This window comes from Eutrigla gurnardus (assembly GCF_963514095.1).
Source record: "Eutrigla gurnardus genome assembly, chromosome: 14".
Lineage (NCBI taxonomy): Eukaryota > Metazoa > Chordata > Actinopteri > Perciformes > Triglidae > Eutrigla > Eutrigla gurnardus.
The window spans coordinates 22,111,223-22,127,373 of record NC_139937.1 but is presented as its reverse complement, the minus strand read 5'-3'; the positions used below and the strand labels follow the sequence as shown (position 1 = coordinate 22,127,373).

Genomic DNA, 16,151 nt, shown 5'->3' with positions numbered 1-16,151 from the left:
TGAAAAGAAGCTGTGGTAAGATGCACAGCTTCTTGTACTGTGCGTTTTGACTCGCGGCACATTTTCACTTCATGCATTTCTGCCCCTTTTTCCATCTCGGCTGATGCTTCTCTCACACGGAGACACATGAACGGAGGCGGACATAAATTCCCTCTGATAGCAATCGATCCGTGCAGTTCACAATAACACGAGCGTCCCTCTGTCTGCCACGTGATTCAATTCACCGCGGTTAATCTCCAACACTCCCGCTTCCCCCTAACGATCAGACGTCGCACGGCGGTCGCGGGCCACGCGTGTCCGTCTCGCCGATGTGGGAAGCTCGAGCTGCTGAAGCATTTAATCTGTGCACCGCTGCTTTAGCTCTGAATGATTCATACGCAGCCCCGACAAATGCCCCCTCCTCCCTGCTCACCAGACTGTGCTCTGGATGCCTGTAGTTTATGTTACGCTCCGACATGTTGACACGTTTCATCATTTGAAACGGTACCAGGGACGGAAAATATGACGCCACCTGGCAGGCGAAGCCGCAGGATGTTGTGCGCCTCCCACGCGTCGATTTGGACGGACTTTGAAAGTCACAGTAAATCGTTTCTGCAGGCAGACAAACGAGGAAAGCAACAAGAAACGTTAGGAAGAAGTCGTTAGGAGTCCCATGTTCTGTCAGATCCTAAGTGTTTTTTTTGCATCGCGGTCGACGCAGCGGTGGAATATATTTCAGAGCGATGTTCAGCGTGAAACACAACATCTTAGAGGTGTTTTCAAGTATCTTGAATCTTAATAACAATGCTTTTCACCCGGGATCCCTTGTTTCACTAAGTAATGACATTTCTCCTTTTTAATTGCTCTGTGCCGGGTGAGAACATCGCTCCTTCCTCCTCCTCCTCCTCCGAGGAGCTCCGCTGCTCTATCAGTGGATGTTACACTCAAGAGCCAATCAGCTCCTGTGTTCATTTTTGGGTTGTTGTTGTTGCAAATGTTTGCTTCTTTGGAGGCTAAAGAGTTAACCCTGTAGCATGAATAAAAGCTGTAATGAAAAAGAGGCAAAGCAGCAAGAGAGAACTAAAGTGTGTGTGTGTGTGTGTGTGTGTGTGTGTGTGTGTGTGTGTGTGTGTGTGTGTGTGTGTGTGTGTGTGTGTGTGTGTGTGTGTGTGTGTGTGTGTGTGTGTGTGTGTGTGTGTGTGTGTGTGTGTGTGTGCACGCTAGACAGATTTGGATAATCATGTTTCAACGAGCTCCCGGCGACTCTTTGTGCGCCGGCGGCTACAGGTTATAAAATCTCCCGTCCTCCCGAGCAGCAACAATGGGCATCACGTTGCCTTCCTCATCTCGCCTTCTCCTGTATCTCTCCCTTCCTCCTCATTAAAGGGAGCCATTCACACTTTCATAACACTTTCATACCTGCGTGTTGTGGGTTGGGCGGATCTGGCTCGCATCAAATTAGTTTCTTTTTTATTTGATGGAAGTCTTGATGATGTGTTGAGATGCGCTGAGGAAAATGATTTGACTTTTAAAAGTAAGTAAGGTGTTCAGTGCGTTTGAACCTAAAAAAGACGACGTGTCGTCCTCTGATTATGTTGTAATACAGCAGTGGCTGTTCAAGGTGACGGGACATCAGTGGATACATAACCACTCTGCCTGGTGATGCTTCTGTGTAGACGGCTCATAAAGGTGGTCATTAATGATGATGATGCACTCTGTCCAATGTGAAGAAATGATTTCTGCTCACCGTTAGTAAAAATGCATCGTGAGAAAATGAAAAAGGTCCACAGCTGTTAGTGCAGGAGGCGCCGCGGTGTTGCAACCAACTAACGGCTGTTAAGAGGAGCTCCAATTTAAAATGGATGCAGGATATCAGCCATTATTAAGGCAGTGAACACAGAATGACTGTATCAGATCAGAGAGCACCTCTTATCTTACTTATTTGTGCTCTTTTATTAGTTATATAACTTCTTAACTGTGTATTTGTATGTTTTAATCAGGAAACCTCTGGTTCTGAAAAAGAAAGCAGATTACATGGAAGTCTATGAGAAAATGATCCTACCTCTGATGATCTCAGTACATTTCAATACAGCATGTTGTTCATTTATTAAATTATGGTCCATTTAGAGTCAAATAGACCATAAAGCAGGTGATGCTTAAGACCTAAAAAAATGTAACGTCCTGTGAAGAAGGATGTTTATTTTGAAAAGCCACTTCAGGTGCAACAGGTTCATATTGACACGTTGTCATGGACACACTGTGCATAGTTTGAAGCCTTGGCGCTCTCACCGAGCGGTTTTATTTGACACGTTGGAGTGAGAACGCGTTGAACTGGGAGGAAAAAGGCAAAACCTCTGAGGCTGAAACATGAAGCGACTGAAACCAAAATCATCAGTCCCTCCTCATAGACTCCCATGTTACAATGTCCAACTTCTAAAGCAGAAATAAACATGTTTACAGCCTCTTTAGCTGATATCCCCCTGGATGTGAATGAACTGTACGGGGAGCAGATATATATTTTGTGGTGCTAATTACGCCGGTGAAGAGGCGAGAGACAAGGTTGCTAATATGAAGCACTAACTTAAACAAGCGTCTTTGAAGAGAGAGATGATGTGAGGAAACGGTACTTCTAATTATCTTCTGTAACATTTAGAAGCCGGTATCTGTGGCGAGGCAAATTGATTTAGCAGCAGGGCTCATAAACGCTCTGCAGCACGCAGTAATTATCACAGCAAATCTCTCTGATCAAGTTATTTTGGTCTACAACGGAGAGCTGACACAACGCACCCTTTTTATTCTTCCAGACGTGAAATAAATATTATTAATTTTGGAAATTGTGTTTCTTTTAAACAACGCTGATTAGAACGCTCTTGAAACAAGTTGTTTCAGATTAATTTGGCATTAATCTGCTAAATGTGTTGGCTGTAGTTCAGTTAATCAACTTGAATGTAAACTCGTTCTGTAAATGAGTGTTTAGAATCTAAATCCATGCTCGGTGTGAGAAGAAGCCAAACTTTCAGACACAGTAATTCTCATGAATCCTGATTTGTTTTTCCCCCTCAGACTCAACCAAGAAGCTGAAGGATGTGCTGCAGGAGTTCCATGGAGATGGTCTGTTGGCTAAATACAACCCAGAGGAGGTATGTGCAGTTTATACTCCCTTAGACAACACACAGTTTATAGTCTTTTAAATCAAACCGCGTGAAGACTAACTGCACATGCACATACGCGTTTTCACTCCAATGTGTCAAATCACTCAGCTTGGTCGGCTCTCCAAAGCTTCATTATGTAACTTTTGTGTTAATGTTAGTGTCTTTTCAAAATAAACTTGCGTCTTCACAGGAAGTGAGGCTGAGGCAAAAAAAACACTTAGTTACTTGAGTTAATGTCAACTGCGCTCTTTTCCTAAACCTAACGACCGTTAATAGAAGTGGACGTCGTCATGGCGACGCCGCCCCTTGGTTTGTGGATTATTTTGAAGTCTCAAGTTAGACATTCTGGTCGTCTTAGTATCGATTTGCAACTAGTGAAGGAAGTGACCATATTTGGACTGTGGAGGAGCGACGGGTGGATCTGATGAACACAGGCGGCAGGGCGGGACCCAGAGCAGCAACCTTACTGGATCTGGATCCATGTGGATTCTGGTGTGAACTCGTAGACTTCCATAAAATTGGACTGATTCGGCTTCACTTTTCAAAACCAGATGTTACCTTGTTTTTTTTTACCTGTCCCCTCCGTCCCTGTGTGGACTATCTCTCTCCTTATATCCCACGTCTGTTGCTCTACCCATAATGCAGCAGGTGGGAGTTTCAGAAAGACACGCTCGCATGCATCTGTGTCTAGACGCTACGGAGCCCTGACCAAGCTGCAATACTTGATCTTCACAGTGAGAACCGGTTGTCCACGGATAAGTTCGATTTTGCAGAAAATTGAACGTTTACATATTTATTGTTTCATGTTAGTTTGAAAATTACACAATATATAATCAATTCCCTTTTTTGTACAAGACTGTTAACACACGCCGTTTCAGCATTAAAAGTAATCATATGTCACCATAACAACCATTTTCTGCATGGGTGTTTACTTTTTCCACTAACAGTCTGTCTTCACATGAACACTAAAAACTGGGTTCCCCCCTATGATTTCTTTTCAGGAAAATGGAGTGCTTTAATAATTAATAGTATTCTATTTTCGATCCTCTATGCATTAATTATCGTTCCATAACCTTAATGTAGCAGCGGCTAATCAAGAGAGCGCTGCTTCCACAGACATCACGTCTTTGTGGGTTCTTTTCTACACGCAGGTGTAATATGGAGGTTTGGCACGTATTTAAATGTGATAACTGCGTTAAACGTCAACTTGTTGGGTTTCTTTCTTTCTGCATTGCTGCGGGTTTAGAAGCAGGACATCCTCAGCCAGGTAACCTACCGCTCTCCTCTCTCATTCAGTGTCGGTGTGTTTTTGTAATTTCTTTTACGACTCAATTGTCTCAGGCAGATAAAAGAAGATATAAAATGAAAGGCATTTTCGAGGATATGCATCTTTTTATAGGGAACTTAACTTATCTAAAATGAGCTTCTTGAATTGGTAATAATATTTTATAATTAAAATGTAAGTCGACAAAGAGTGAAACAAACAAACGTACCCTTCACATGTTGAGCATCATCATGTGTTTCTCTGCAGCTTCAACATGACAAACAACATGCTCTTTTTCTGCTGTCCTTCTTTTTTTGTTTTTTGTTTTTTAGGAGATTGACTTTGAGGGCTTCAAGGTCTTCATGCAGACGTTCCTGGAGAGCGAACTCCCCGAAGAGTTCTGTCAACACCTCTTCATGACGTTCAGCAACAAGGGGCCCAAACCCAGCCCCTCCTCTTCTGACAAACCCAGGGTCTCTGGTAAGTTTACAAGCTCTTTACCAAAGCAAACCAGAACAAAGTGCAGCCAGTTTGTTATTTGTTCCATCCCTCGCAGCATCTATTCTTTCCTGGAAAACAGAATATGATGTGAGATTACATCGGCTAAAAATACCAAACCATTTCAACCAATTATATCATGACGTCGACCATTTAACCAATCAGAGCTGGGGAAGGTGGTGAGCTAATCTTTAAAACCATCAAAACAATTTCCTCCCAGCGTTCTGTCCATGTTTCACTGGGAAATACGTCACCATACAAAAGATTGATTTTTAAGATGAGTGACTTCACTTTCTTTGCTGTTTTAAAGCTGAATCATCGCTGTTTATTTATCGGTTTGGGTGCTTTGTGCCGTCATATAACAGATTTCCTGCCAATTTCAACACGGTGGCACACAATGTACATTTTAGTGAAGCGGCTGCCAATGGTCTTGGCTGTGTTGTTGTCTGTTTACAGTATTTATACTAACATCTCGCTCTGGTGTGGTAATGAGTCATATTAAAGGGAAAACTTGGCACCTTTTTTACGTGGACGTCCAACCAGCGTTGAGTAAGTGAATTCCTCAGTGTCTGCTAGATTGACTGAGAAAGTATGCCGAACATTCTGCCATGCTAAAGAGCACCTGAGCCATCCCTGTATTTCTATTTTTTCAAATATCAGCATCTAACTTTGGGACCTTTTCCACTGCCTCAAGAAAGCACATACGATTAGCACAAATATTATTCTTTGTATGAATTGCAGATGACTTTGAAAATAGGACACAAGCAAAGCCTGAAAACAAAATGATCATATCTCACAGGCAGAGGGGGAAGCCGTTGGAGGGGAATGTGAAGCTGAATGGAAGTGGATGATGCATGACCTCATACTCACCAAACTGAGACTGCCGTTGACTGAGATGCATAGAAACAGTCAGTTTAAGTTAGGCTGCCAACAGCTGCAGGCGTAAAGATCTACAGCTGAGGACGTAATGAACAAACTGTATGTAGATATCCCCAAAAACAGCACAGATGCAGTCATTGAAATAATGGAATTTTGTTCAAATCTTGTTTTTTTGCCAGAATTTAGCCCACGGTTACGAACGCAGAATGTCCCGTCACAGAGCAGCAACATCGAAAGAGTTTATTATAAAATAAAATAATAAATGTTCCTCAGAGCCTGGAAATTTAAGACATTTCGAGCTGCGACAGTGTAAACCTAAAAACTAACTGTAAACCTTTAATTAAAGCAGTATTTAACAATGAAGTATGGCTCTGAAAAAGGGGTATCATCTTTAAAGGCAAGTTATAATTCAGAAATCAGTAATTTGCACCGTTTTAAGATAACGCGACTCGTTAAATGATAAATCTGAAACATTCATAGACACTGGTGTAGTCTTTTTCTCCCGAAGCTAAAATCTACTTGTCACCTTAAATTTACAAATTTAAGCTGACAAATAAATTTCACTGAAGATTTGCGGCTCCACGTGGAAGCTGTGGAGTCGCCTGAGTGGAAGTAAACTAAGCTCATCCTCCTCACGCGATCCGTCCTCTCCAGCAGCGTCGCTCGTGTGCATTCAATATGCGATACACATTGTTTGCCCCAGTTACCTCACAGAATCAGCCTGCTGTATGCGAGCGCGTCGTTGATCCAGTTTTAACAGGAAGTCCTCCCACGACCCCTCCAGACACAGATCTACCAGACCAGGTCTCGTCTACAGTAAACGTTTCCACAACAACGGCATTACTAAAGTGTTTGTTTCCACATACGAGGGCTTTTAGACGCTGCAGGACGTTGTTTCAGAGTGGAAGGCTGGATGTGTATGAAGTTATCTCAGGACACTTTAACGACATTGAGTAAAACTATTTCCAAAACTGAGCTGTTGATTCTAATTTCTAAGATGGTAGAAGTCGGCATTCTGATGATTTTAAATTGAATTACGTTTTTGTCTTCTTGACTCTATGACTTCCAGATATTCCTGTAATTTGTTATAGTATATATGTATTATATGATGTATTGTTTTGCTGCACTGTGTGTAAGAATATTTAAATACATTTTAGGAGAAAATAAGACCTGCCTTTCTATTGGCATGGCCCCGTTTATTTGAACCAGAATCCTCCTCTGCACTAACATGTCATGTTCAAACCAGAACATTCAGGTTATTTGATAATTCAAGAAGGCTGTTCAAGGGAGGGCTCAAATTACTGCATATAATCAATATGTTGCTCTAAATCCATTATATGTTTGGTTATGTTGAGTAACCAGCATTGACTGGGTCGGGGGTCACTGAAAACGCCGGATGTGAGCTACAAACTTGATTTAATTGCTGACAACTAGCAGGTGTGTGTTAGCCGGTTATATCAGGAGAATCAATGTTAATGAGGTTGCATCATGTATTGATCTTCACCGATGCTGTGCTATTAAAGCACAATGAGATGAGTTGAAACTCTGTGGTACAGTTTAAATACACAGCTTTGAAAAGCCAAGTCTTTGATGAGGCTGAAAGCGACCTCCGCCCGGCTGTATGACTCACGTCAGGCCGGCAGGTCGCCCGGCCGACATGAGAGGCGTCCTGGAGGATGTTTTGACCTTTTTTGACCCCCCGTCTCCCTCCGCAGGGCTGAAGCTGATCAAAAGCAACGCGACCCCCGTGAGGACGGCGGCGCTGCCCCTGCCTCTGGACACGGTGCAGCTGAAGGACATCGTGTGTTACCTGTCGTTGCTGGAGGGCGGGCGTCCCGAGGACAAGCTGGAGTGTGAGTCGCATGCGTTTCTACTTTTCTGTCCGTTCACCGTACAACCGGAGTTCAGTGGAGTTCACTTTCACGCAGGAAACCGAGTGAAAGCATTCACAGACACACAAGCAGCCAGGTGAGCCACCAGGAGGAGGAAGTGATGTCACCGGTTGAGTCAGATCTCGGCGGGCAGAAGGCCATTTTTGTTTTTTGTTTTTTGCCTCCGTAATGTCAAAGTGAAGCTCAGTGAAAGAGACAAAGGGGAAGAGAGGACAAGCCGTGAATCTTTGCTCCGCCGCTTCGTGGAAAGAACCGCAGCGTCACGCCACATTCGGTCGATGATGACGGTAGCCTTCAGCCGCCTACGTGATCTAATCCGTCACTCGTGGTTTTATGCTCCGCTGGAGGGGAGAAACTTTCCAAGAAAAATCTAATCAGAGATTAAAGTCACAAATGTATCGCTTCGCTTGGCGGGACGAACTTCAACAAATGATAAATTATATATAAATTATACTTTGTTTCAGATTCTGCTGCAAGACTCGTGATTTCAGTCCAGAATCATTAAATTATCACCAGCGTGTTGAAAAGAGACATTCACGTGAATTCTGCTTATTTAGAAGAAAACAACTAAATTTATGAGTTTTTCTCTTTGAATCAACAACTTTAATTTAGTTTTTTATATTACCCCCCTCTTTATATTTCTTTCTTCTTCTTTTTTTTTTTTACCTACAATGGACATGATACACTGTTTTGTCTTCCCATTTGTACAGAAGCTATTTCTGTAAATTAGGAGGGATTATTATTCATTTTAATCCCGCCCCTGCAGCACCAATGTGGGTGCATTTTCATCTCCCACCTCAGCAGTAATTTTAGCTTTTATTACAGGTTTTTGCTGATATTTAAATACGGTCTGGGAATAACAATAATCAGACTAATATCTCCATTCTCACAGGGCTCCTTCCTCTGCCTTTGCCTCAGCACAACAAAGAGAATTATTATCCGTTTGATGTTATTATGGGAGCCATAATATGTGATGAAGAGTCCTGATGACTGATCAGCCGTTCCACAGGAAATTAATCTGCAATTGTGAAAAATGCAATTATATACAATTATAGTTGCAGCTTCTCGGATGTTAAGGTTTGCTGCTTTTCTCTCTTGTATGTCATGGTAAATAAAATATGTTTTGAGTTTTAGTCGGTTAAAACAAAGTAATTTGAAAGACGAATGGAGAAAACGATCAGCAGATGAATCAAAAATGAAAGTAATTGATCTCCTGTATGTAAGATTAATGGTGCAGGCAGTCAGCAGTCTGTTCTTATCCTACATGTGCTGTTGTGCTTCTGCCACTTGTTAAAGGAAAGTTTCTTTGTAGTTTCCATGTAGGTACGATGTGGTAATGTAGCATCGAGCAGAGCTACTGTTGCTATGGTTACCTGCAGATTCTCACCTGTTTGATTGGCTGCTGGTTTTTTCTTCCTGTGGACGCTCGTTACAGTTCTATACTCTTTCTGACCGAACGTTCATAATGAGCAACTAACGTGACGCTTCAGTCAGTGGTGGAAGAAGTACTCCGATAGAAATACTACAGTTAGAAATACAATGGTGTAGAAATACTATGGTGTAGAGGCAACCCCTCCATCATAGATGCTGGAATTCAGGACAGACAGAGAAAGAAGTCGGTTACATATTCATATTTAATAATCTTATTGTCTTCACTGAGGTTGAACTCAACCAATCAGATTATTTCAGATAGTCCCGGCTCTGATAAATGAAGTCCTAGTGTGTGAGGTTAACATGACATGGGGACACGAGCCTAAACAAGCGTAGAACCGTGGGAGTCATTTATATTACAGCTGGAGTAATAACTCAATTAAACTCTTTCACCCTAACAAGCAAAGTTGGTATTCTTCAGTTTCTTCTGAATGCAAAGCTTTTATTTTGAAATTCCCTCCACCGTTTCTTCTTTACCGTCGTTACAGCAGAGAATGCTCGGAGCCCGTTGGTGTCGGTTTATTGACGTCTTTTAATTGCATTTATCACATAATTTATTCACACGTTGTGTTGCTTAATTGGACATCGGACTGTTTTCTCTGCGTTCCTGTAATTCTCATCCGTCTGCTGAATAATTGAGTAGAGGAGCTCATTAGGCACGAGGACAACTAAATAATTCAGCCGATGATGCCTGTGTGTGAGCACATCACGGATTTTACTCTGCTGTCTTATTGAGCGTCTCAGTCCACACTGTCCTTGTTTCTGAGGTGTTTGTTTCCCTCTGCTGGTTACTTTGAGTACTGCACTGGTTTCTGAGCTGGATCATCTGAAGCACGTTCTGGTATTACAACACAAAAAAAAAAAATATTATTCACATAAAAATAGCATTAATCTGTAGGTAAAATACTCACTTTTCTTGCTCCAGTGCAGTTTCCCTTGTTACAAATATTGATTTGACATTGATGGAGAATAAGCCTTCTTTGTGGTGTAGATAAGTATATATAAACCTGTTTTGTTTTCCCCATGTGAATCACAAGGTGTCAGCGAAGAATGGAATTGCTTTAACACATTTAAGGAGGATGATGTCAGTGTACAACAGGAACATTTATAACTGTTTCGCTGTAAAAGGAGAAAGTTTGTGTCCTGAACGTCATGTTGATGCCGCTCTGCCATCAGATCCACCCGTCGCTCCTCCACAGTCCAAATATGGTCACTTCCTTCGCTGGTGGCGACGATCAAAATGCTTCCGTAGTCTACCAACCAACGGGTGACGTCACCATGACTACGTTCACTTGTATATTATTTCTATAAAAGTAAACAAACTACAGCTTTAGGTTTGTCCTGCAGACAGAAGTTAACAAGAACTCTCATCATCTTGAGGACTCTATTAGCTCTTTGGGTCTCCACAAACGCCACCTCATGACACCACCGGCCTCCACCCAACGCCAGACACCAGCATCACTTCTCCCTCCCCTTTCTCCCCCAAAAAGCCCCCCCCCTCAGGAAACCAGCACTTAGGTGCTCGTTAGTGGTTTGACGAGCCGCCATCTGACGTCAACTCCTTATGATGTCAACGGCATCCGCCCTCTGCTATATGAATGATCTGCAGCCAGGTCAGCCAATCACACGCTGATGTGGTTTGTTTCCATGGTGACACAGTTGAGTGGTAATTGGGGCGTGTTCAGAAGCTTGAAACGGCAGAGATCTGGGTTTTACTTTGTGTTTGCAGACAGAGGAAGTAAAACGTGTTTCATGGAGAAAGTGAGCGCCGCGGCGTCACCGCCAATACCTGCTTTAATGCTTTAATGTTGACTTCAAAGGCTGGAGGGGTAATGCTGCTGCACACAGTTAATGCTGCTGCACACACAGAGTTAATGCTGCTGCACACAGTTAATGCTGCTGCACACACAGAGTTAATGCTGCTGCACACACAGAGTTAATGCTGCTGCACACACAGAGTTAATGCTGTTGCACACACAGAGTTAATGCTGCTGCACACAGTTAATGCTGCTGCACACAGTTAATGCTGCTGCACGCACAGAGTTAACGCTGCTGCACACACAGAGTTAATGCTGCTGCACACACAGTGTTAAAGCTGCTGCACACAGTTAATGCTGCTGCACACACAGAGTTAACACTGCTGCACACACAGAGTTAATGCTGCTGCACACACAGTGTTAAAGCTGCTGCACACAGTTAATGCTGCTGCACACACAGAGTTAACACTGCTGCACACACAGAGTTAGTGCTGTTGCACACAGCGTTAATGCTGCTGCTCACACAGAGTTAACACTGCTGCTGCACAAAGTTAATGCTGCCGCAACACTGCTGCACACACAGAGTTAACGCTGCTGCACACACAGAGTTAACGCTGCTGCACACAGAGTTGAAGCTGCTGTTTCACCTTTGCTGTTTTTCCTCCACAGTTATGTTTCGCCTCTATGACACTGATGGGAACGGATCTTTGGACAGCTCGGTAAATATTTCCTCCTCTTTAAGAACAACTTTCACCTGAAAACGGCAAAATAAAATATTCCCTAATTCCTGAAGTAATGTTTTGTTTTGTCTAATATATTATCACAATGGAGGAGCTGTGACTGGTTATTTATTTACTCTTAGGAGGACTTAATTTACTTTTCCAAAGCCGATGAGGTAAAAGAAACACGTTAATGCATATACAGATTATAATAATCAAAGTTATAAGAATAACAATATTACTTTTTAAAAAAAGAGAATACGTGGGCTGCATATTAACAACTTATAAACATAAGAGGCAACAGAAAAGCCCCCGTATGTCAACAACAACAAATTAAAAGAAAGGGATGAAAAGAAAAGTATCCCCTTCTTGGCTGAGAGAGAGAGAGGAATGAAAACAGGACAGAAAGCACCCAAAAGAGAATAATAAAACAATTTGAAGTATTTTTTTTTAACTCTTGATTTGTACTTAACGTCTTAAAAAGTGCATCACAGTGATTCAGTATCCCACTCTCTAATAACATCACCCCTCCCTCCAAAAAAACCCCATTGTAATTAAACCATCAGCCTCGGAGCTCTTCCCACGCTGCCTTTGTTTCTCTCTGTGCAAATGTAGAAAAACGATCCCAGACCTGCTATTACGTGCTGTTTGTCAGCCTATTCACACCAGCGGCACTTAGCGACATCAGCTTGTAAGGCTGCAATATACAGAAAGGTAAATACAGTGTTTCTGTGCCTGTAATTGACTGTCTGTGGTCTCGCTGCAGGAACTGGAGCACATTATCTCCCAGATGATGCACGTCGCCGAGTACCTGGAGTGGGACGTGACCGAGCTGAAACCAGTAAGAGACACATTTCACCCGGTCGCTGCTTCTTCAGCTTTCTGACATTTTTCTAACTGAACTTTATCACCAAATGATGACACGAAAAGAAACTTGAAGACGAACACTTCTGCTCCTTCACTTCTATTTCGGGTTCCTCCGAGAACACGCTTTCATTTATTTTTCCCATCCCAACTGTGCTGCAGCAGACCTCCTGCCCCTCCCTCCCAAAAAGCCCAGTCTGCTGTGATTGATCAACGTCCCCTCACCAGAACCTCATACCAGGAGTTGTTCTGCTGAGGAATAGTGATGAAAATGAATCTCAGCCTCTTGTTCTTCAGCTCCTCTTCCTCTAGAAGTCCAGAGGAAGGGCGTTTATGTTTGTTTTCTCACGTGGAGACTACATGTTCAGCGGGGCTCTTACTAGCTTTGTGTGAGGGCGGGACTAACTAGGCTGGACAGATATTATGCTCATGAGATACTTGGTGACATCACCAGTTTACGTAGGAAACAAATGAGCAGAGATTCTGTGGGGGAGAGGAACTCCCTTTGGACCTGGACTTTAGGTTTTGGCTCTCTGGAGACATTTTACATGCACAACTACTAGATACACTCAAGGAAAGGGAAGAAAAACATAATAAGTCCTCTTAAAATGTACAACTCCTGTGGAAACGTCTCCTTCTGTCTTGGTCGGTATCGTAGATCCTCCAGGACATGATGCGGGAGATCGATTTCGATCGCGATGGCACAGTTTCACTGGAGGAGTGGATCCAGGGAGGCATGACCACCATCCCACTGCTGGTCCTGCTGGGCCTGGAGACGGTGAGTCCACACAGAGACCTCCTCCACTAGCTGGTGGTCCTGCTGGGCCTGCTGGTCCTGCTGGGCCTGGAGACGGTGAGTCCACAGAGAGACCACCTCCACTAGCTGGTGGTCCTGCTGGGCCTGGAGACGGTGAGTCCACAGAGAGACCACCTCCATTAGATGGTGGTCCTGCTGGGCCTGGAGACGGTGAGTCCACAGAGAGACCACCTCCATTAGATGGTAGTCCTGCTGGGCCTGGTGATGTATTTGGGCTTCAAATACATTAAAACTAAAGTAATGAGTCTGTTTTGAAAATGTGAGGAGTAGAAAGTACAGATATTTCTTTTAAATGTAGGGAGGAAAAGTTAAATACTCAAGTAAAGTGCAATCATAAAGTATTTGTACTTCATTACATTCCACCTCTGGGATTTAGTAAAATAAGTAAACTTAAATAGTATAAGTAAATTTAAACAAGGTGAGAATAATTGCAAGGGTACAAATATATAAAGTGGAGTAATAATAACACCAGTGACTAATACAATAACTAGAAAGAGGAAGTTTAGTAGAATAATAAACCACAAATAAGGATAAACGGAAGCAATAAACAAGTATATTGCACAATCATGTCAAATGCACACGTGTATCAATGATCAGCTCTGCCTGCAGTTCCCAATTGTTCCACTAGATGGAATCATGCGACCAGCTTCAGCAGAAATCCCCACAAAGTGTCATTTTTTTTATGAATGAATATTGCAGCAAAGGGACGACGGAGACAACTGTCGTCTGTCTCAGCTGTAATAACGAATGTAAGATATGAAAAAACAAATAGTGAGCGTAATGACAAATACATCTCCCATCAGATCATTAAATGATGTAATGAAGCGGTTAATCAGTGGTGTGTGTGTGTGTGTGTGTGTGTGTGTGTGTGTGTGTGTGTGTGTGTGTGTGTGTGTGTGTGTGTGTGTGTGTGTGTGTGTGTGTGTGTGTGTGTGTGTGTGTGTGTGTGTGTGTGTGTGTGTGTGTGTGTGTGTGTGTGTGTGTGTGTGTGGCTGCAGAACGTTAAAGACGACGGGCAACACGTGTGGAGACTGAAGCACTTCAACAAGCCGGCCTACTGTAACCTGTGTCTCAACATGCTGATCGGTCTGGGCAAGCAGGGACTCTGCTGCTCGTGTGAGTAGTCCACTTCCACGTCTACGACAAACCGGCCCGGGACTCTCACACTTTAGTGACACAAACCCAGCGCCTTTAATGCTAGAGAGGGAGTTCAGTTCTGTTTACTTTCCCATCGTTCTGTAAGAAAGTCTTTCACGAAGAATTGACTCTTGTAATTCACTCTTTACCCTGCTTCCTGGTCTGGTGGACTCTAAATGGACCATAATGTACTAAATGAACATCATGCTGGATTGAAGAAGACTTGAAACTAGAGATTGAGACCATAAACTCATGTTTACAATGTTTACTGAGATAATACATCAAGAGAGAAGTAGGACCATTTTCTCATAGACTTCTATACAACCAGAGAGGAGTCGCCCCCTGGTGGCCAGCAGAGAGAAGTAGGACCATTTTCTCATAGACTTCTATACAACCAGAGAGGAGTCGCCCCCTGGTGGCCAGCAGAGAGAAGTAGGACCATTTTCTCATAGACTTCTATACAACCAGAGAGGAGTCGCCCCCTGGTGGCCAGCAGAGAGAATGCAGGTTTAAGGCACTTTAAATTTGGCTTTACTTCTGGTGAGGTTGCTGCCTGGTTAAACTAAATCAGGGCCCCAAATCTCTGGAATATTTTTCATGTTAAAATTCTATCTTGGAACCTCGTGGATTTCTTTCAAATCGTTCCTGAAAATGAATAATTAGTTTGATGTGTTTTGTTTTTGTTTTGTATTATTTGTGAAGCACTTTGTAAGGTGCTATCTGCTATATGAATGTGTTGCAGTTCCCCCGGTGCTGCAGGTGTTACCCTGGGCTCGAATTTACATAAACTATCTTTTTTTTTTTTACTTTAAAATATATGAAGCCTGAGATTCAGCCAAGAGTTCCTGGTGTCAAAAGCTATGGAGGGAAATAAAGAAGAACATAAATATGATATAAACTTAAGAAAAATGCAACCAAGGCTCTCCACAGTAGTCTTAACAGACTTTGTTTTATGTTTTTTAAATTCTGTTGTTATAAAACTCAATGGCTGTTTCAATAGAGTCGCAAAATATTAGTGACACCTTCAGCACGGCTTTCACAAACCCAGGACTCAAAGCCCGGTGAATATCACTTAGAACTGATTTAGCTTCTTTTCTCTCCTCTGTGTTCCATCGTGTCCCTGTTGAAAGTCTTAGATTGCCTTTCCCCCCTCCCTCTTTTCTTTTTCTCCCACCAGTCTGCAAGTACACGGTCCACGAGCGCTGCGTGGCTCGCGCGCCGCCATCTTGCATCAAAACATACGTCAAATCCAAGAAAAACACAGAGGTGCGTCCAATTGGAGTGTTTTCCCATCAGCACGCTTGGCTCAGCGATGCTCCACGCGGCTCAGGATGAAGGGCTTCTCCTCTTCTAATGGAATTAAAACAACTAATCTGCTGCTAAGCATTGCTAATTACCGAACCCCGCTTTAAAGACACAGACGTCGTGGTTCGCCGGCCTTCCTGACTCTCTCTGCTGTGCCTTTTTTTCCCTTCTCTTTTCTTCCCGTCTCGCTGTCTTTGATTGTGTTTGTCTCTTTGTGCATGTCTTGTTGTTTTCTGCACCGTGTTTTCCTTTCTCACTTCTCCTCCTCCCCGTACGCCGTCTCTTGCTCTCTCTGCAGGTAATGCATCATTTCTGGGTGGAAGGGAACTGCCCCACCAAGTGTGACAAGTGTCACAAAACCGTCAAGTGTTACCAGGGCCTGACTGGGCTCCACTGTGTGTGGTGTCAAATCACGGTAAGCCGCCACCCGAGGAGAGGCAGCCACCTCCTTATTATA

The 16,151-nt window shown here is 43.1% G+C and overlaps 1 protein-coding gene across 1 annotated transcript in view; it reads left to right on the top strand.

Moving 5' to 3' along the window:
• Positions 1 to 16,151, top strand: part of dgkb (diacylglycerol kinase, beta) — a 53,904-nt gene that overhangs the window by 3,441 nt on the left and 34,312 nt on the right. Inside the window, exons 3-12 of the mRNA XM_084027494.1 lie at positions 3,043 to 3,119; positions 4,378 to 4,398; positions 4,728 to 4,875; positions 7,488 to 7,625; positions 11,522 to 11,571; positions 12,338 to 12,412; positions 13,094 to 13,213; positions 14,251 to 14,368; positions 15,567 to 15,655; positions 15,993 to 16,109. Coding sequence (XP_083883620.1) covers positions 3,043 to 3,119; positions 4,378 to 4,398; positions 4,728 to 4,875; positions 7,488 to 7,625; positions 11,522 to 11,571; positions 12,338 to 12,412; positions 13,094 to 13,213; positions 14,251 to 14,368; positions 15,567 to 15,655; positions 15,993 to 16,109 — 953 coding nt within the window. The remainder of the gene's footprint in view (positions 1 to 3,042; positions 3,120 to 4,377; positions 4,399 to 4,727; positions 4,876 to 7,487; positions 7,626 to 11,521; positions 11,572 to 12,337; positions 12,413 to 13,093; positions 13,214 to 14,250; positions 14,369 to 15,566; positions 15,656 to 15,992; positions 16,110 to 16,151) is intronic.